Source organism: Panthera pardus, unplaced genomic scaffold (genome assembly GCF_024362965.1).
Source record: "Panthera pardus isolate Hobbes unplaced genomic scaffold, ASM2436296v1 HiC_scaffold_17, whole genome shotgun sequence".
NCBI classification, from domain to species: Eukaryota; Metazoa; Chordata; class Mammalia; order Carnivora; family Felidae; genus Panthera; species Panthera pardus.
Window position 1 is genome coordinate 52,810,530 of NW_026526732.1, and position 22,563 is coordinate 52,833,092.

At 36.2% G+C, this 22,563-nt stretch overlaps 1 protein-coding gene across 1 annotated transcript in view; it reads left to right on the forward strand.

The window, feature by feature from the left end:
* The window catches only part of AK9 (adenylate kinase 9), a 131,597-nt gene that overhangs the window by 73,926 nt on the left and 35,108 nt on the right, over positions 1-22,563 (forward strand). Inside the window, 8 exon segments of the mRNA XM_019443058.2 lie at positions 2,340-2,429; positions 2,897-3,097; positions 3,476-3,597; positions 9,848-10,060; positions 11,511-11,771; positions 12,917-13,041; positions 16,759-16,978; positions 21,313-21,378. Of these exon segments, the coding sequence (XP_019298603.2) occupies positions 2,340-2,429; positions 2,897-3,097; positions 3,476-3,597; positions 9,848-10,060; positions 11,511-11,771; positions 12,917-13,041; positions 16,759-16,978; positions 21,313-21,378 (1,298 nt within the window).

Below are 22,563 nucleotides of genomic sequence, written 5' to 3' on the forward strand. Positions count from 1 at the left end.
ACTCAAGCCTAAGAGAAAGGTTTTCTCTGGGACATTTCTTTTTTTTTTTTTTAATGTTTATTTATTTTTGAGAAAGAGAGAGAGACAGAGAGAGACAGAGAGACAGAGTGCAAATGGGGGGAGGGGCAGGGAGACACAGAATCCAAAGCAGGCTCCAGGCTCTGAGCTGTCAGCACAGAGCCTGACGCGGGGCTTGAACCCACGAACCATGAGATCATGACCTGAGCCAAAGTCGGAAGCTTAACCTACCGAGCCACCCAGGCACCCCCATGTTCTTTTTTCTTTTCTGCAGAGATGCTCAGAAGATATTCTTCAATACCATTATGTTTTTTAACTTTGCTAGTATGTGAGCGATTTTTCCTGGAATTCAGTGAGCTCTTTTTATCTTCATACTAGTCTTTGTCTAGCTTAAAATGGTTTTCTTCAATTATACCTTCACTTATTGCTTCAGATTCCTTTTTCAGGATTACTTTTTATTATTTTTGGGTAGTTTCTGTTTCTCAACCACATTAATCTTTTCCCTGATAGTTTTGATGTCTTTTTTCTTTTTCTCTGTATTCTTTGGAAGGTTGTTATCCTCCACCTGAGATTTATTTTCTGCTTCTTTGCCTCTATCCTGCCTCTATCCTGATGCATATTTGAATCTGCTATTGCATTTTACATTTCCTTGCATTGCTTTCTTATTGGAACTAGCTTTCTTGCATTCCTGCCTTTATCTTAGGTTGGTCTCTCTTTTTTGCTTCATGATTCTTATTTCATAAGCTATGTTGTCTTCCTGTGCTTTTTGAGTATACCAAGCATGTATTTTCTAAAATTTACTCTGCTTCATAAAAGAAATCCTTTTCAAAAGCAAATTCTTCATCTAAATCTTTGGTTTAATAACTCTTTCCCTTCACTATAACATCTTTTCAAGGGCCTTGTCATTATGTTGTTGTTGTTGACATGTCCTTGAATGGAGCAGATTATATCAAGCTCTAGCAGGTAGAGTAGGGAAACCAACAGGAAGAATAGGTGGAATATTTATAAGAATCATCCCCCAATCCACACACATGCTTGTGCATGCACACACACACACACACACACACACACACACACACACACATTTTGCTTTAATGTTTTGCCTGGTACTCTCAGATATAGACCTGAAGGTAAAGTTAATGTGCATTGGCCTAGTTCAAGTGGTGATATTTAGTAAATATTCATCTTATCTGTCTCTCCTGCACTGCGCTGGATCTTCGTCATCTCTATTTCATTCCGTAATTAGCCAGAGAAGCTAAGACAGTTTAGAAGTCCCTGTATGTTCTCGGTGTTCTTCTTATCTTCGTCATGATTTATAATGCTTTTCTTTAGATAAGTGAGCACATTAAAATTAAACATATCACCACCAGACCAGCCCTAGGTTTGTCCTCTTCTATACCCTACTCCCTTGACTATTTTTTTTAATGTTTACTTATTTTTGAGAGACAGAGAGAGACAGAACATGAGTGGGAGGAAGGGCAGAGAGAGACAGGGAGACACAGAATCTGAAGCAGACTCCAGGCTCTGAACTGTCAGCACAGAGCCCGACGCGGGGCTCAAACCCACCATGAGATTATGACCTGAGCCCAAGTCGGATGCTTAACCCACTGGGCCACCCAGGGGCCCCTCCCTTGAGTATTAATTATAGAATTCTGTAGAAAGAGGACCCAACTGTTACTTTAGCTTGGAAGACAGTTTCCAGTGTTACAGAATGGAGCTATATATAGAATATTACATAAATATGTTATATATTTGGTCTACACAAAATTTCCATTTCAGAACTAGGAGAGACTATAAAGTGAGAAGATAAACAACTAGTTCTTCCTTCCTTGAACCATCTCTGCTGTATCTGTATGTGATGCATGTCTTCTAACATCCAGGAAAATAGTGTTCTATCTATATCTTCAATACACGCACAGCTGGAACTTTGATATGTCATTGTCTTTCATTGTCACTTTATGATTTTTTGGTGTATTTTCATGGGTGGATTAAGAAATTAAAAGAAATATCAGGAACTCCTAGTCTGATGCCATGTGAACAGAAGTCTGAATAATATTTAACAACAGTTATCAGTCAGAATTATATGTGCCATGTGTATATTATTTTGGTCAATGTCCTTTTATATATTTTTAAATATTCTTCATTTTTCACTCTATATTATTAAATATTTTATGCCATACTTTACCTGACAGGAACTGTATTTTCACTTAGACATAGTATACACAATTAAACTGTGTTTTGAAATTTTCTTTGTGCCAAAAATTTCATAAAGGAATAGTGTTTTAAAATTCAAACACTAACTATTAGCTTTATTTTTTAAGTATCTGAGCCTGGGGAGGATACTACAGTTGGAACAGACATTTCAAAAGGATCCAAAGAGGCCCTGGAAATTAAAGAATTGTCTGAAACAGGTTAGATTATAAAAGTCCTTACTGTGTGAAAGTACTTTTCAAATTCTTTTACAAAGGGCGTAGTCCCTTATTTTAGGCATAGTACCAATTTCCTACTTATTTTTTTCTATGTTGTATACCAGTTGATATGTATTAATTTAGCTTATTACATTAAAAAATATGTAGCCAACTTATAGTACTGTTTTTCATCAAATTTTATTTTATACATTAACAGTTAAAGTTGCTATATGAAATTATTAATAATTATCCAAATAATTTTGATTTTATTAATAATTCATCTAAGCCATTATAAAAAACAAAGCATAATTAAAATATGATTTGTGAGCGTAATATTATTAATTAGAAAACTAAGTTTATTTCTTTCAAATGTTATTAAAATACTATAAAGTATAAATTATTTTCTTAATATGTCTAAAGATATAATATTTGAAGATTCTTTTTTCTTTCCTTTAACCTTTACTCAAAAGTTGTACTCCCTGAGTTTCCAGAAGATGCTTATCCTGATGTTCCTGAAATGGAGCCAATTAAAGAGAAGGTTAAAAATTTCAACTTTGGCTGGAAACAGCTGGAACCAGCAATCCATGAGTCTTTCATTCAAATTTTAAACTTGGAGATTGCTGACAAAACACCAGAGGAACTACTTCAAAAAGTAGTTGAGATTATGGAAAGTAAGAGCCACAATCATAACATTTATTGTCAAGAGCAGGTAATATTATTAAAAGCACCATGAAAGTTTAAAGTCTTTCTTGATGGTTTAGGAAGTAAAACATTCAGTATATTCAAGGTTGATATTTAAAATATTTAGCAACCTCATCTTGCAGGCACCTGCCAATCATAACAGTTCCGGGGCACAAAGCACTGGCCAAATTGGCCGGTTGTCATTTAAAGAATTTGTGAAGACCTGTTTGCATACACATTTAAACTAAGATCAGTCATTATAATCAGATTTCCTAATCTTTGACTACTTTTTTATGCTAATATCCTTTTATTCTAAAAATATCTTCCCAGAAGTTACGTCTTTTTTTTTTTTTTTTTTTTTTTTATAGAACCCTTCCAGTATGCAGGATGGGAGTTAACTGTGGAAGATTATGAAGAAGAAACAGAAGACTATCAGGCCTACACTGAAGTTGAGGAGGAGCTAGAAGAGGAAGAGGAAGAAGAGGAAGAGGTATATGACTCCTTTATTACCTCTCATTCACATTGGTCACATCATTGAAAGTGCACATATCCAGAGTGGTAACTTGCACTTTTGGACCCCAAGAAAACAAGCAGGCATCCTCAATGTTATCAATAAGCATTTTCAACACACTTTGCCTCTACCCACGTTTGCTTGAACCCTGAAATGCCAGGGCTAGTTAGACAATATTTTACACCCATGAAAAAAGAAAAGGGAAATCTTTAAAAAATTTTTTCCACGGAAACATTTATAGGTATTAGAGACAGAAATATTTAACAGAAGTGGGCGTTTTATGTAAAAAACAGATCGCAATGGCCTCTTTGGGAGGCTGCTAGTATGATAATAAGTAGCAGTATTCTCAAGTGGAACAAGTCATTTTCAGGCATTAAACTATTCCCTTAGCAAGAGAATTTTGATAAACATTCTCATTTGATAGCCACACAATTCAGGTATCTATCAATAATAAAATAAGAAGTGATTCTTTTAATTTTAGGTTTTATCAATTCTTTTTTTTTTTAATTTTTTTTTAACATTTATTCATGTTTGAGAGACAGAGCATGAGTGGGGGAGGGGCAGAGAGAGAGGGAGACACAGAATCCAAAGCAGGTTCCAGACTCTGAGCTGTCAGCACAGAGTCAGATGTGGGGCTCAAACTCACTAACTGTGAGATCATGACCTGAGCCGAAGTCAGACACTCAACCCACTGAGCCACCCTGGAGCCCCATAGGTTTTATCAATTCTTTTGAGGCTCCTAGACCCAGTTCCAACATGAGAGGAGGTCCTCCCCAACACAACACCTAGCAGTTCTCAGACACCAGCAGGGTCTGAGGATTCACTTCAATTCTGATACTGTCTACTTGGAGATTCCAGAGGTTAAGGGTTCAGTCCTAAAGGACTGCTCCCCCCTCCCAACCTAGATGCCAGTCACAGCCCCAGGTTATTTCCCATGCTTCTGACTGACTGGCTACAGATTAGGGGTTCCAATAACCTCCTTAGGTTCAATTACTTTGCTAAAGCAGCATACAGAACTCAGGAAAACACTTACCTACATTTACCAGTTTACTAAAGGATGAGATAAAGAATACAAATCAACAGCCAGATGAAGCAATACATAGGACAAGGTCCTGAACAAAGAAGCTTCTTTCTCTCCTTGTGGAGCTTGGGGCCCTGCTTGGTAGGACACAGAAGCTCTTCTAAAAGAAAAGACCAAAAAGCTGTCCTCATGGATTTTTATGGAGGCTTCATCATATAGTCATGGTTGGCTAAGTCTTTGGCCGTTGGCTGATTCAACCTCCATCCCCTCTCCCCCACCCCACCTGGGAAGGTGGGGGATAGAACTGAAATTTCCACCCTTCTAATCGACATGCAATAACCTGGCTGTAACTAAAAATAATTACGTTAAGAGAAAGAAGCCCAACAAAAAAAGAATACATCCTGTATGATTCCATTTACATAAAAATTTAGAAAACTAATTATAGTGCTAGAAAACAGAGCAGTGGTTGCCTGGGAATGGGGCAGGTGGGAGACAAATAGGAGCAGGAGGGAGAGATTTTACAAAGAAGTGTGAGCAAACTTTTGGTATTCATGAATATATCCATTATCCTAGTTGTGGTGATAGTTTCACAAATGAATACTTGTGTGAAAATTTATCAAATTTTATACTGTAAATATGTGCAGTGTTTTAATGTTAGTTATACCTCAGTCAAGCTGTTAAAAGTATTAATGGTGGTTATATCTCAATGATGAACTTACAAACAATTTTTATTTTTTAAATATATTATCTGATTTTTTAACACTAGAAATATATAATTTTCACATTAGGAAAAATCAACAACAAAGATATTTCCCTTTTACCAAACAGAAAGTACAAAAAGAAACAATAGTTCTACTGCTACACCAGAGTTCAGGAATCACACCAAGATAGGCCCAAGTGTCTCTCTTTTCTTATCAATCTTGCCTATACTTCGCGTGCATTTAAATCTGTGTATTATGTCTTTCTGTATCTGTGGGAAATTAATTATTGCCTCTTTTCCATCTCTTCCTTTTTTTCTTCCATAATACCTAATACTAATTAGGTCTCTTGGATCTATCCTCCAAATATCTGTATCTTTTCCCTCAAATTCTCCAACTCTTTACTTTTTTGTTCATATATTTGTAGATATGTCTTTCATTCATTCTTCTCATTTAAGACATTCACTGGGGTCCTACTGCTGTTATAACTAACTACCACAAAGTTAGTGGCTTAAAATAACAAATTTATCATACAGTTCTCAAGGTTAGTTCTCTGAAATGAATCTTACAGGGCTAAAATCGGTATTAGCTATGTTCCTTCTGATAGAGGAGAAGACTTTTCCTGTCTTTTCCAGCTTCTGGATGCCACCTGCATTCTTTGGTTTATGGCTTCTTCCTCCATCCTCAAAGCACATTATTTCAGCCTCTGCTTTCCATCATGTTATCTCCTCTTCTGCTTTGACCTTCTTGCCTCTCTCTTATAAGGAACTCTGTAATTACATTGGGCCCACTTGGATAATCTTCCCATCTCAACGTCCTTAATCACATATGAGGTTCTCACAGGTTCTGGGGATCTTTGGGGGCCATTTTTCTACCACAAGTGGTCACTCTCCTCTTAGGCTCATTTATGTATTTTGTTGGTGCCCATGAACTCTTTCTACTGTTTATTTGCATTTCTATTAATGTCCTCATCAATTTTCTCCTCAGAGATTGGGTTCTTTCCATCTGTGTTGCAAAGTTTTGTGGTCTATTTGATCTGACTGAACTTTCAGTTAACTAGGCTCCCTTAGATGGGTGGTGGTTTTCTTTCTTCTTTTTCTTTTTGTATTCAGTAGGGTTCAGAACTGTTGCTGGAGTGCTTTAGGTGACAACATTCTCAAAAATTATAAAAGACAAAGTGACTTCTCTCCCCATAGGTCAGGAGTATAGAGGCAGATAGGGCACATATTGATTGCTATGTGTGCCTATGACAAGCCCACGTTACCCAGATTCCTCATACTTGCTCAGATTCAGGTTTGGGGAGGACTCTTCCCACCCATACAACTCCTTCTTGGTCTTCTGTGGACCAGAGAGACCACAAGCACTTCCCTGGTCGTTGCTGATGCTAACATTCCCCAGGAAATCCAGAAACTCAGGAAAACAAAATTCCTCCTAGGACTTAACATCTTAATACTCTGTCTCTCTGATGTTTGTCTCCATGCACTCATCCAGCCCATAGTGGTAAATAATGCCATACAGTTCCCTCCCCTAGAATGTTTATGGATACCAGTTGCCTGCCCCAGCAGTTACGTTTAAGAGAAAGGAAGGGAATGTCTTCATATCACCATTTTCCCAGAATCCCTTGTTCCAAGACACTCCACACATTGCCTCTATACACATACCTCACATTCTGTTTCTAAAATTTATTTAGGGATAATTCTGGACCCACCCATTGTAAGGAAAAACTGGAGTCAATGAATGTAAGCCATTTACAATTAACTAAAAAAAATTTTTTTGTTTAATTACTCAAATGGATTGAGATATAAAAAACAAATGCTAACAAAAAAAGAGAAGCATTCTGGATATCAGTAAAAGTAGAATTGAAGGAGAAATGCATTAAAATAACACAACAAGATACTTTACACTGTCAAAGATAAGCAAAACTGGGCACTAAAGTGGTAAGGACAGGTTTTAATCAATACAGAAAAAAGTCCAGTGTGAACTGAACTCTAATTTGGACAGAGGTAGGTGGAGATTTTAAAAGCAGAATTAGGGAGCAGGAAGGGGAACAGCAGGAGCCCTGGAGATTCAGGGAAGTAAAAACTTGCCAGTGTCCATTGATGGATGAATGGGTAAAGAAGTGGTACATTCACACACACACACACACACACACACACACACACACACACACACACACAGGAATATTATTCAGCCATAAAAAAGAATGAAATCTTGCCATTTGCAACAACATGGGGGATCTAGAGGATATAATGCTAAGTGGAAGAAGTCAGTCAGAGAAAGACAAATATTACATGATTTCACTCATATGGGGAACTTAAGAAACAAAGCAAACAAAGGAAAAAAGAGACAAAAAACAGAGTCTTAAATACAGAGAACAAACTAGTAGTTGTCAGAGGGAAGGTGGGTGGGGAGATGGGTGAAATAACTGAAGGAGATTAAGAGTACACTTAACTTGATGAGCACTGAGAAACATATAGAGTTGTTGAATCACTATTATTATATACCTGAAACTAACATAACACTGTATTTAAATTATACTGGAATTTAAATAAATACATGCATACATACATACATAAAATTCTTAAAAATGCTTTAAGTAAAAACAATAAAAATAAAATAAAATAAAATTCTCATGAAACAAAATTATATTGACATACACATAGGTCAGAATTTATACTTTCAGTATCATTTGAGAGCATATATTTTTACTGCAAATTCAACAATGCTTTGAAATAAAATTGCATCTTATAATTGAATACATTATAAAAATCATATAAATGAGAACAAACATTGAAGAATTCAACACAATTTTAAATGTTACGTGGCCTTATCTCAGATTTATCAAAATCCTTAATTTTGAGAGATTATACATTTCAGCTTCAAAATAAAAAATGTATATATTCTTTTTTCTAGCCCTTAGCCCTTCAAAAAAAAAAAAGATTACATATAAATGCTTTGCAGTATGGCAGAAGTAGAAATTAGAGTTACCAGGAAAAAAAAAACCACATGATACCCAGTTATATTTGAATTGCAAATAAAAGAATCATTTTTATGTATGGTACATACTTATACTAAAAAATTATTTGTTATCTGCAATTCAAATAAAACTGGGAACCACATTGTTATTTTTTAAGTCTGGCAACCCTAATTTAAGTGGATTTATTAGCAGGAAAAAGTTAAGCAGTGAACTCAAGAATCTGGAAAAAAAAGCACAACAAAAGAAAGTAGAAAGGAGAGTAAAGTCAAAAATTAACAAAATAGAAAAAGAAGACAAAATAAAAACATTAGACCTAATTTCAAAAAAATGAAAAGTTGCGGACACTTGGGTGGCTCAGTCAATTAAGCATTCGACTCTTGATTGCACCTGGGGGTCGTGATCTTGCCGTCCTGAGATTGAGCCCCTCCATGCCCGCATGGAGCCTGCTTGGGATTCTCCGTCCCTCCCCTCTGTCCCTCCCCTGCTTGTGCATGCTCTCTCTCTCTCTCTCTCTCAAAGAAAAAAAAAAGAAAAAAGAAAACTTGGTTCACTGGGAAAAGTAATAAGATAGACAAACTTCTGAGAAGTCTAGGTAAAAAGAAGAAGCAAATAACATTTGAAACAAAAATAGGTATATAATCAAGATTTTAAAACAAGATTGTTTTAAATTACAGGAACTTTATACTAATAAATTTTAACATCAAGATTAAAAAGATTTTCAAAATATGAATTACTAAAATTTGCTTAAGAAGAATGATAAAAGCTGAAGAAACAAAAATAATAGAGGAGAGTTACAAATTATTTCTAATATGCCTTTGTTGATCAGATAATTCCTATGTTGTTTAAAATCTTCCACATCACAGAAAAATAGCAATACCTCCCAGCTCATTTGAAGTTTACATACCTCTCATACAAAAATTGACAAGAATGGTGCAAGAAACGTATAGATTAGTCTCATGTTTGATCCTTTACAGAAAGTTGTTCATTATATCTTGTTTTGGAGAATAAAAGAGGTCTGTTGTAGAATAGTCATGTAAAGTATTATTCCACTGGTATTTTTTAAATACTCTATTTGTGTCTAAATATATGTCTCGTTTTATATATATATCAGTAAGATGTACCTTGAAAAAGTGGTCTGGAGGGGCGCCTGTGTGGCTCAGTCGGTTAAGCGGCCGACTTCGGCTCAGGTCACGATCTCGCGGTCCGTGAGTTTGAGCCCCGCGTCAGGTTCTGTGCTGACAGCTCAGAGCCTGGAGCCTGTTTCAGATTCTGTGTCTCCCTCTCTCTCTGCCCCTCCCCTGTTCATGCTCTGTCTCTCTCTGTCTCAAAAATAAATAAACGTTAAAAAAAAAATTTAAAAAAAAAAAAAAAGAAAGAAAAAGTGGTCTGGAAGGATACACATAAAATTGTGGATTGTTTTAAAGGCATCTTATTATGGGTTAAGTATTATTCAAGATGCATTTTTTTAATTACATTTCAGTCTTGCATCAAAATATTTATAATACTGTTCTCCAAACTGAATAATATTTGTAGAATGAAGAAAGAATTAAAGAGAAGAGAAGGAACTTGGGAGATAGCAAGCACTTTTGTCCAGTGGTTCTCAAAGAAAACTTCATCCTACAGCCAGGCAGCATAGAAGAAGCAGCTAAATATCGAGAAAAGATCTACTACTTTTCAAGTCCTGAGGCTAGAGAAAAGTTTCTGGAGCATCCTGAGAAGTACGTGGCTCATAATGAGCCATTAAAGGTGAAAACAATACTCCTATCCCAATAATCACTCCTGAGTACTTATTCAAGGACTTCCTGCCAACCTTCATCATTTTACTTAATAGTGAAGTCCCCGATCTGATATTAACAATATGGTGAAACTAAGTTCCAAGAAGAACTTTTTGGAATATGCATAAAATAGTTATCTATTTTGATTTTTATAGTAATGCCTTGTGTCAAACCAACACGGACTATCTGTCTTTTTAGTGGAAGTAAAAAGACACAGCTGAATTTATTGCTTATATGTTAAGGGCCAGCTGTGCTGGTTAGTCCGTGTAGAGACTTCAAAGCAGTCTGCTGATCTTAAGACAGGGAATGAGTGGGATTCAAGGATTGGTGGACTTTCAGTGGGTTGACATTTGTAGAAGTGTGGTTACTCAAGCTCACACTCAGAGGCATGATCATAGGGGCACGTCTGTGCCTGACTTGGTTGACTCTCAGGAGCAAGGGCTGAACTGGTTCATTGGATTGAAAAAGAGTCCTGTTATATGGCTCTGAAGCAATCCATGTTTTCCTAAATTTGTGGTAACACTTTTTATTCTTATTTATCACCAATAATAAAAGAGCACACTGTGGTAATATTTTATCCATTTAAAAAATAAAGCACACACATAATCACACCAGGTTTAGACAAGAGCTTTCATTTTTAATTTTACTTTCTCACCCTATTCTACATGGATGTATTTTCTTTCTAGTGTATATAATATTTTATTATCTGTTTTTTTACTTAACATTATATCAATGTAAGTTTACATATTTCTACATAGATCTCATAATGCTTAATTATTTAACATACCATTTTAACATCTATTTGTTAGACATTTTTCACAGTATTTTTCATAGTGTGATTTGTCATTGTGGATATGAATTGTGGATAGTAATTCCACATTTTGGATATCCACATTGTGGATAGTAATTAGGAAATCTTTGGGCCTGTCATTCTTTTTTTCTCTTAAATTATTTTATTAGTATAATTCCCTAGCATGGGATTACAAGATCAAAGTATACAAATCACTATAGATTGTCACTTATACTTTTGAGGACACCAATGCCTTCTTTCTTCTTCTTTTTTTAGTTAATTAAGCTCCACCCCCACAGTGGGGCTTGAACTCACAGCCCCAAGATCAAGGGTCACATGCTCTACCAACTCAGCCAGCTGGGTGCCACTGACACGAGTACTTTCTTAAATAGAACATATGTAACATATAGACCATGATTTAAACTCTTCTGAAGTCCATTTCCATGAACTTCAATTTTTATGTGGTACCCAGGCAGACCATTGAAATATGTGGATGGTTGTGGCTTCTGATGCTGCTGGTGTTGTGAAGTGATAATTCAGTCTTAGGGCAATCAATAGGCCTAATGTTTTCTAAATTACTCAAAATTCCTTTTCTTCACTCGCCTCCTACTCTACCTCTCTCCTGTGGCAGGCTCCTCCAATAAGAATATGCCTTCTGGGCCCACATGGCTCTGGTAAAACTGTCTGTGGAAGATACTTAGCAGAAAAATTGGGCATTTTTCACATTCAGTTTGAAGAATTTCTTCAAGAAAAACTAATGCTCAAAACTGAAAAGAAAATAGGAACTGAATTTGAAGAAGATTCTGAGGAAGAACAGTTTGCAAAACAAGAACTTGAAGAACTTGCCATTCAGGCCAATGTCAAGATTGAAGAAGAAAATACAAAGAAACCGGTAGTAATATTAATACTCTATTTGCAGATAATTATGCTTACTGGTATTACTTTTGGAAGTAGAATATAAGCAGTGTAAAACTCTATAGTGAGTTAGGTCATCCTCCCCATATGTTATTTACAAATTTTACTGCTCATCTAGGATACAAAATAGTAAGTTTTACATGACTCCAGTAAAAATCTGAACAGCTTTCCCTGACAGGACTGTTTATAGCATTTATTTGGGACTATGTTATTTGATGTCTGACCTAGACTATAAGGTTTTCCAATATCATGTTCTCTGTTTTCTGACAAATACAAAAATCTGCCCCAGTACCAGCAGAGATCTCAAAATATTAATTTCTAATGATGCATCATAAGAAATTTTATGTCTTTTAGATGGTTTCTTCCTGGGGTTGTAAAGAGAAAGTTCTTCATTCGAACTCACTTATTTTTAGAGAGAGAGAGAGCGTGCGAATGGGGGAAAAGAGGAGAGGGGCAGAGAGAGAGAAAGAAAGAGAGAGGGAGGGACGGAGGGAGGGGGAGAGAGAGAGAGTCTTAAGCAGACTCCATGCTCAGCATGGAACCTGACACGGGGCTCAATATCATGACTGTGAGATCATGACCTAAGCCAAAATCAAGAGTCGATGCTTAGTGGACTGAGCCACCCAGGCGCCCCATATCTAACTCACTTTTTAATCATTTCTGATATAGCTAGACCCTTTTATTCTCAAATGATCCCCTGTAAATGGACCCATATAGATTGTATTCTAGATGACTGCCTGGCTCGCCCATCCTTTAGTCAGGATCTAGATTGAATAATTATAAGATAAATGACAAAAATTTGTTAAGCCTTGTGGGTGTGTGATATAGATTGAACAAGGTTTTAGCAAAAAGTAATGAGACAGATATCCGGAGGCCATGTGTGAAAGTCAGTCATGCTAATCACTAGTAACTCCTCTTAGCTATAACATATAATTTAATATTTAAAACCATATTAAATATTGATTTAAAGAAAAGGGCTCAAGTTTTAAAATGTTAACAAGTAGAGGTATTAAAAATGACCTAAAGAAAAAAGGTCTCATCCTAACCAACTATGTAATTTATAGATTATTTATTAATACAGAGTTTTAAATTTTTTGTTTTGTTTTCTGATTTTTGTTTTAGTCTCCAGAAGTACAATTTACAGAAGAAGAAGAAGCAATCAGATTAAATCTAATGGAAAATGAGCCACTGCCTCCCGAAATTCTTGAAACAATTCTTTCTGAGTGGTGGCTTAAGGAACCAATGCGGTATCTTATTTTATATAGAATTATACAATTATTGACTTTCATCTTCTTTATTCTTAAAAGTTAAAAATGTAATCCAGCATAAATTTAAGATTTTTTTTTTTTACTTTCTTGTAAATGAGTGATTATACACATTAAAAACATTTGGGAAATTAGTTTAAAAATACTGATGCCAGGGGCCCTACCCCAAAACAACTGAATCAAAATTTTTAGAAGTGTGAGGGTAAGCGGCGTCTGGGTGGCTCAGTCAGTTAAGTGTCCAGCTTTGCTCAGGTCATGATTTCAAGGTTTGTGAGTCTGAGCCCCAAGCAGGGCTATGCACTGGTAGCATAAAGCCTGCTGGGGATTTTGTCTCCCTCTCTCTGCCCCTCCTCTGCACGAGCTTGTGTGTGTGCGCTCTCTCTCTCTCTCTCTCTCTCTCTCTCTCTCTCTCTCTCTCAAAAATAAATAAGTAGGGGCGCCTGGGTGGCTCGGTCGGTTAAGCGTCCGACTTCGGCTCAGGTCATGATCTCGCGGTCCGTGAGTTCGAGCCCCGCGTCGGGCTCTGTGCTGACAGCTCAGAGCCTGGAGCCCGTTTCAGATTCTGTGTCTCCCTCTCTCTGACCCTCCCCCATTCATGCTCGCTCTCTCTCTGTCTCAAAAATAAATAAACGTTAAAAAAAAATTTTTTTTTAAATAAATAAATAAGTAAACATTGGAAAGAAGAAGGGAAAGAAAGAAAGAAAAAGAAAGGCAAGAAAGAAGGAAGGAAGGAAGGAAGGAAGGAAGGAAGGAAGGAAGGAAGGAAGGAAAGAAAAGAGAAGAAAAAAGAAGAGAGTATGAAGTTGAGACCCAAGCATCAGTAGTTTTGAAAGCTCCCCAGCTGATTCCAATGTGTAGGCGTGGCTGACTACCCATATTCTAAACTCACTCACAGTAATGATGGGCTGGACTCTTTTCCTTACAGCCTTTCACCAATTACACTTAAGACTACTTAACAGCTGTCCATAGTATTATCCCTTTCTTAAAAGCCAGGAACAAGCCTGACCTCAAACAGGACAAGTTTAGGAATCTCCAGGGCATCACAGTTTAAAACTTCACCTCAATTTCCTAACCAGAATATCTTGCTTTGGTATCCACCAGAAGAAAGAGAAATAGCAAACACTCACATGGAACTTACTTTGTGCCAGGTACAGTTCTACTATATTTTATTCACATTAACTTGCTTAACCCTCACTACTATCCTATGGAATAGAAACTTTTATTATCTCACTTTGAAAATAAGGAAACTGTATCACAGACAATTCAAACAACTGGCTACTCCCAATGCACCTCTGGGCAATCTTTTTCACCTAATCTGTGGCATAAATAAGTGAGTGAGATTATTAATCATCAACTTTAATTTTAATTTCCTATTGCCTAAGTTAGATCATTTGTTTGATTAATTTAGGCAGGTTGACTGCAACAATGTAGTCACGGGTTGTTCTTTGTTAATTTAGCTCCTAGCCTCACAACATACATTAAAAAAATATTTAAAAGAGCATATGGATTGAAGAATTAAAAGTAAAAAGTGAAATTGTAAAAAGCCTAAATAAAATAGCTAAATATTATGCAACCATTAAGATGTATTGTAATGAAGAATTTTTAATAGCATAAGAAATGTTACTATATAAAGGATGCAAAGTTATTTACAATAGCAAGGTGGACACATGAGGAACAAACCGCAGAGAAATAAAACAAAATGTCAGTAATCTCTGGGATATGAGATTATGGATAATTTTGCCCTTTTCATGCTTTTCTATATTTATTTATTTTTATTTATTTAAATTCAGGTCAGATAATATACAGTGTAGTCTTGGCTTCAGGAGTAGAACCCAGTGATTCAGCTCTTACATGTAACACCCAGTGCTCATCCTGAAAAGTGACTTCCTTAATGCCCATCCCCATTTGGCCCATCCCCCACTCCCCTCCCCTCCAGCAACCCTCAGTTTATTCTCTGTATTTTAGAGTCTCTTGTGGTTTGCCTCCCTGTCTGTTTTTATCTTATTTTTCCTTCCTTTCCCCTACGTTCCTCTGTTGAGAGTCTCAAATTCAACATATGAGTGAAATCATATGATGTCTGTTTTTCTCTGACTGATAGTGAAGTGAGATGTTTTTCTTCTATAATCAGGAAAAAATCAACATATTTTTTAAAGGCTATTGCATGAGTCCTAGAGAGAGATAATAAGGGCCTGATCTTAGGTGTCATAACAGAAATGGAAATGTGGGTAGGGAGAGGACATATCAAGGCTTTACTCCTATGTGTGGGATGCAAGTAGGAATTGGAGGAGCCATCCAAATGTCTCTGACGTTTGGCACCCGAATACCAGTGAGTCAGAAGCAAGAGCAGTGTGGAAGGGTAACAACGGGTATGATTCTGACAGTATGATACACGAATGCTTCCTAAAGGGCACTGCGATGAAGAGATTAAGCAGCTTTTGGAAAATCCTGAATTGAAACTCAGAAAAGAAGCTGGGTATAGAGGTAGAGATTTCGAAGTCACTGACAAAAAAGTGTGACAGCTAGAATGGTAGGGATGAAAATGTTCCTCACAGAAAAGACTATGCTGAAGGCGTCTCTAAAGAAAAAGGCATACATCTTACAGCCAAAGTATAAAAAATTGCCCTCTTAAGAGTATGGGACACATTTTAAAATATCAGGTAAGAACTCAAACTGTCAAATGTTCTTAAAAGTGCTGTTCATGTTAGGAAGAAAACATATATTTAAAGATAAGTACCTAAAACAAACCCAATTTTATTTTTTTTAAGTGTGTTTATTTATTTTGAGAGAGACAGAGACAGCATGAGTGGCAGAGGGGGAGAGAGAGAGAGAGAGAGAGAGAGAGAGAGAGAGAGAGAGAGAGAATCCCAAGCAGGCTCCACACTGTCAGCGCAGAACCTGATGTGGGGCTCGAACTCACGAAACCGTGAGATCATGACCCAAGCCGAAATCAAGAGTCCAACGCTTAACCAACTGAGCCACCAAGTCTCCCCAAACAAACCCAATTTTAGATAAACAGGATAAACTCTCATTCAGAAGGGGACCAATACTGACTCTCTCAGATAAAGCCAAGTTCTTGAAGCCTGATTGTTTTATAAATATTTCATAATGAAAATTTAGTCACATTTCAGTTAGTTTTCTGATCCTTACAGTTTCATCATACTTGGGCAAGTTTTATAATTCTATTTGAATGTAATCATCTTACGCATATGAGCCAGTATATATACATTAATAATTGTCATTGATTACAAGGGGACCCAGGGAAGAGAATACAAACTGTCTCATGAGAGGAAGTATTACTAGAAGAAAAACTACAAAAAGGTGGATTCCCACGAAAGGTGGGCTGGCCAAACCCACCTTCACATAAAGGGTGACACAGTCTTTAGGGTGGGCATTCCTCCCAAGCAGAGAACTTATTTCCTATTGATTTTTCATCAAATATTAAGACTATTTACAATTTAAGAGAACTTATCTATCCTATAAATATAAGTATAAAATATTACCATTTTAATCCAATTCAATACATTTAGAACACACACCATGTTTACACAAGTAGAAATATTAAAAGACATAAAAGATACTACACTAAACTTTTAAAACTATTCATTGCATATCATATATAAACTTGTGATTTATTAATTTTTTCATTTTAAATATTTATAATAGTATTTTAAGCAAATAAATTATGAAATTTCCATCTAGTTCCACAGGTTTTATATTAGATGGTTTCCCACGATATCCTGATGAGGCCCTGTTTCTGGGGGAACATGGGTTTTTCCCAGATGCTGCTGTTTTCATACAAGTTGATGATCAAGATGTTTCTGATCGCCTCCTTCCTTCCCAAATTGAAAAGTGGAAACTGAAACAAAAGAAGAAATTAGAAAGGAAAAAACTCATCAAAGAAATGAAGGCAAAAATCAAGGTACATATCCAATAAAAAAAAATATGGGAGTAAATTTGTTCGGAATCTATTTAGTTTTAAAGTGGTCTTTATAAAAATGTAGTTTTCTGATTTTAATGCCACAGTCAATATGAAAACACTTTTTATCAAATATTAAGACTATTTGTAGGGGCACCTGGGTGGCTCAGTAAGTTAAACGTCCAACTCTTGATTTTGGCTCAGGCCATGACCTCACAGTTTTGAGCCCCATGTAGGGCTCCCTGCTGAGGGCAGAGCCTGCTTGGATCCTCTCTCTCCCTCCCTCTCTCTGTGCCCCTCCCTAACTCACTCATGCTCTCTCTTGCTCTCTCTCAAAAAAAATAAATAAACTTAAAAAAAAAAGACTATTTGCAATTAAAGAGTTACAAAATTATTTGAGGCCTATGTGATTTTTCAATGTGTTAATGCTTTTCTCTCCAAGGCAAATAAAATTCAAGATAGTGGTAGCACCAAAGTATCCCTACACCAGACACAGGAGCAAAGTGGGAGAGGCATCATAATTAAACTTTTCAGTGGCTTTTTCACTAGTTCCTGGAATGATGACCCTATCCATCAAGGCCATATTGGCCTATAGTGAAACAAATCTATATATTGGTTTAGAACATCTTTTCTGAAACTATAATCTGAGGAGTATTACATAAAATCTTCAAAAGTGTCATAGGGAATCCAGCAATTCTACTTTTAGGAATCTATCTAACAGAAATACAAATAGATCCACATAAAAATTGATATATGAATGTTCATAACAGCATTATTCGTAACAGCCAAAAAGCAAAAACCACTCAATATCCATCAACTGATGAATGGATAAACAAAATGTGTTAGACATCCAGATAGAGTGCCCTGGGTTCCCACCCAAGATGGCAACATAAGAGCCTCCTGAATTCATCTCCTCCCACAGACACACTAAATCCACAACTACACATGAAGCAGTTCCCTCTGAAAGAAATTCGGAAACTAGCTGAATGACTCCTGTACATTGAGCAAATGAGAAAACACCCATATCACCCACATCAAAACAGTTGCTGCCTGAGAGTCCAGCTTCCAGTCAGCCTATGCTGTTGGCTATCCTCCCCTTTGGGACACTGACAGGTTGTGACCGCCCTTAACTACTGGGAGCTAGTGAGAGCAAAGAAAGTAGGTCCGACAATCACACAGGTTTGAGAGACAGCCAAGAACTCAGTCCAGGCTGACTGATAAGGTTCACCTCCTACCCAAGCCCACTCTGTGAAGACTAGGAAATGTGGCCCTTTGTCTAATGTGCAGAAACCAACCCAGAGTCAAAGAAAATGAAGAAGCAGAGGAATATAGTTTAAATAAACACTCCAGAAATAGACCTTATTGAAACGAAGATAAGTGATCTACCTGATAAAGAGTTCAAAATAATGTTCATAAAGATACTCACCGAGGCAGGAGAACAATGCATAAACAGAGTGAGAATTTCAACAAAGAGATAGAAAATACAGGAAAGTTCCAAACAAATCACAGAACTGAAGAATATGATAACTGAACTGAAAAATTCAATAGAGGAGTTCAGTGGCAGACTAGACACATAGATCAATGGAACAGAACAGAGAGCCCAGAAATAACCCCATGCATATATTCTCAACTAATTTATTAAGAAGAGAGCCAAAGATACACGGCAGAGAAAGAATAGTCTCTTCAGCAAATGCTGAGAAAACTGGAAAGCCACCTGCAAAAGAATGAAACTACCCTGTATATATTATACAAAAAATCAACTCAAAATAGACTTGGACATAAGACCTGAAACCATAAAACTTCTAAAAGAAAACATAGGGGGTAAGCTCCTTGACATTGGTCTTAATTAGTTTTTTGGATTTGACACCAAAAGCAAAAGTCAATAAATGGGAACTATATCAAACTAAAAGCCTTCTGCACAACAAAGGGAACCATCAATGAAATGAAAAGTTAATTTACTGAGTGAGAGAAAATATTTATGAATCACATCTGATTTACATCTGATAAGGAATTGAAATCCACAATATCTGGAGGACTTGTATAGCTCAATGCAAAAAAAAAAACAAAAAACCCATCTGATTAAAAAAATAGATTGAAAATCTGAAAAAAATCAGATGAACTGAATAGACATTTTTACAAAAAAAAAGACATACAGATGGTCAATAGGTACATGAAAAAGTTTTCAAGATCACTAATCATCGGGGAAATGCAAATCAAAATCACAATGAGATATCACCTTATACTTGTTAGAATGGCTGTCATCAAAAGACAAGAGATAGCAAGTGTTGGCTAAGTTATAGAGAAAAGGAAACCCTTTGCACTGTTGGTGGGAATGTAAACTGGTACAACCCCTGTGGAAAATAGCCTGGAAGTTTCTCAAAAATTTTAAAATAGAACTACCATATAATCCAGCAATCCTACTTCTGGGATAAGTATCCACAGGAAATGAAAACAGGATATTCACACCTCCATGTTCATTGCAGCACTATTCACAGTAGTCAAAACATGAGAGCAACCTAGGAGTCTGTCAATGAATGAATGCATAAAAAAGACATTGTGTTTATATGTACGAGATATTATTCAGTCATGATAAAGAAGGAAATCCTGCCATTTGCAACAACATGGAAGGACTTTGAGGGCATTATGCTAAGTGAAATAAGCCAGACAGGGAAAGACAAATACTGCATGGTATCACTTATATGCAGAATCTAAAGAAATTCACACTTACAGAAATAGAATAAAAGTGGTTGCCAGGAGCTGAGGGGTGGGAGAAATAGAAGTTGGTAACAGGTACAAACTTTCAGCTATAAAATGAATAAGATCTGAGGATTTAATGTGTAATATGTGACTATAGCTGGTAATACTGAATTGTATAATCAAAATTTGCTAATAGAGTAGAACTTAAATGTTAAAAAAAGATAAATATGTGAGGTGATGGAAGTGTTCATTAGTTAAATGGGAGGAGTCCTTTCACTATGTATACATATATCAAATCATCACAATTTACACTTTAAATATCTTAAAATTTGATGAGGCTGGATGAATGAATGAATAAGTCAATGAAGTGAATGAATAAGTGGTATATCTATGTAATGTTGATACTATTCACTATTAAAAAAGAATGAACTATTGACACACCCTACAACACGGATAAAAATCATTATGCTTAGTGAAAGAAGAGCCAGACTAAAAAAAAAAAAAAATAGTACATACTATATGATTCATTCCATTCCATTTATAAGACATGTCTTAAAAGAGTGAATCTATAAATCTGGGCTGGGGTGAAAAGAATGGGGCTTTCAAATCTGGAACTAGGAAGACTAAGATGCAACATGAGAGCAGTGTTAAATAATTTGAAGGGCTTTCATGCTGAAGAGAGCTTAGTTGTTCCATAGGGCCACAGGGAAGGAACTACTATTGGTAGGAGGAAGGTACAGGGAGATGTATTTCATTATTAGTAAGAGTTTCAAAAAAAAAAAAATACAAACAAAACCCAAAATTGAAGGTAATGAGCCACTTGTCAATAGATAAGCTAATCAACTACTTCCAATTCTGAGATAATATGACTTAAATTATTCAATACATTATTAGGCTATTATATTTTATTATAATGATAAAAGATTATCAAACTTGTTTTTAAGTTTACTTATTTTGAGAGAGTGAGAGTGTGAGCAGGAGAGGAGGAGAGAGAGAGAGAGAGAGAGAGAGAGAGAGAGAGAGAGAGAGAGAGAATTCCAAGCAGGCTCCAAGCTGTTGCACAGAGCCCAATACAGGGCTTGAACCCACAAACTGTGAGATCATGACTTGAGCCAAAATCAAGAGTCAAATGCTTTACTGACTGAGCCACCCAGGTGCCCCTAGATTATCAAACATTTTTAACAAATTACTTCCAACTATTTCCTTATTTCTCCATATACATAATCTACCTAATTACCAAAGCAAACTAACAGATGATAAATTCAAAAAGGTGTTCTAAAATTTGTAGGAAGAGTGGCAGCCCCCAAATGTTGTTTATCCCTCTGGAGGGAAATCGCTGATCAAAAGTTCCAGAGCTACAAGGATATAGTAGCATAATTACTACCATCACATGCTTTTCTGGAAATTCACCATCCTTCCATCCAAATGCTATTCCCACCTTGGGAAACATATACATACATACATATATACATACATATACACATGTATGTATATATGTATGTATATATGTATGTATGTATATATGTTTATATATGTATACATGTATATATGTGTGTATATATGTATATATGATATACATATATATTAATACACAAAAAGTAATTTTATCCATTAAAATGTTTTAATGTCTCCTTTAACAGGATGATATGATTTCTAAAAGAAGGGCTGAACTTATAGCAGAGAGAGAGAAAAAACAGAAAGGGGAGGTAAGTAAATAAAACTTCTGCCTTTTAAAAAAAGAATATCCCTAATATAATGTTTATATATATTATATATGTTTTTATATATCAACAATATAAAATAAAAAGATGCATAGAAAAAGTCTTGAGGGGTATATGGGTGACTCAGTTGAGCATCTGACTTTTGATTTCGACTCAGGTCATGATCCCAGGGGCGTGGGATAGAGCCCCCCTTTGGCCTCCATGCTGAGTGTGGAGCCTGCTTAAGATTCTCTCTCTCTCCCTCTGACCCTCTCCCCTGCTCACTTTCTCTCTCTCTCTAAAAAAAAATAAATTAAAATAAATTAAAAAAAGAAAAAGTCTTGAAAGAAGTACAGAGTTTACATATGAGTAGTAAGATTATATATCACTGTTTTTCTTTATACTTTTTGTTTTTCCATAATTGTTTACAATGACCCTTTATTATTTTTATAATCATAAAACTGAACATTTTTAAAGGAAAGAAAACCACTAAAGAAGTTTAAATAATCTAATTCAAGATATAATACCACATTAAACTATGCTTCTTTTGGATTTTCATTTTTGCATTCCAGCCTTCCAGCCCATGCACAGGGAGATAGGCTGGGAGCCTAGGACTGAGGTCTAGACAGAGAGACTGTAAAGCTGTGTTGGAACTAAAATATAGATTATGCCGAGATAAAGAATGGAATGAGGCAGCGCCTGTGAACCCTCAGACTCATATATTGTACAGGCTGCTCAGTGCAGCTCCTTTTCTCCACCGGCTGATTTTTTGAAAAGATAAACCTTGAAGATTGTAGATTTTGTTTTGTTTGGAGAGGAACTATTCCCAAAATGACGTAGCCTACCCCAGTGCTACAGCCATGCTCACTCAGGGTTATAGAATTTAAAGAGGAGATGTGATGAGACATGCTAGTTCTGTGAAGTTACCTGGGGCTCATATGTATAGTCAGCTTACAAGTAATCCCCGTAACCAAGGCAAACAATGAGATGCTTCCTGCCTTCTCCCATTTCCTTCTGACCATCTTTTCAACACTGATTCTCAAGACTATGATCTGATACCTAAATTGGTATCCTTTCTCCAGTTCTTGCTGACTTTGTTCATTGCTGGCTCTCTAGTGCCTCACATAGTGCTGACACATAGTAGGCACTCACCAGTTGTTTTGTTGCTGTTGTATAACCTTGAGCAGGTTT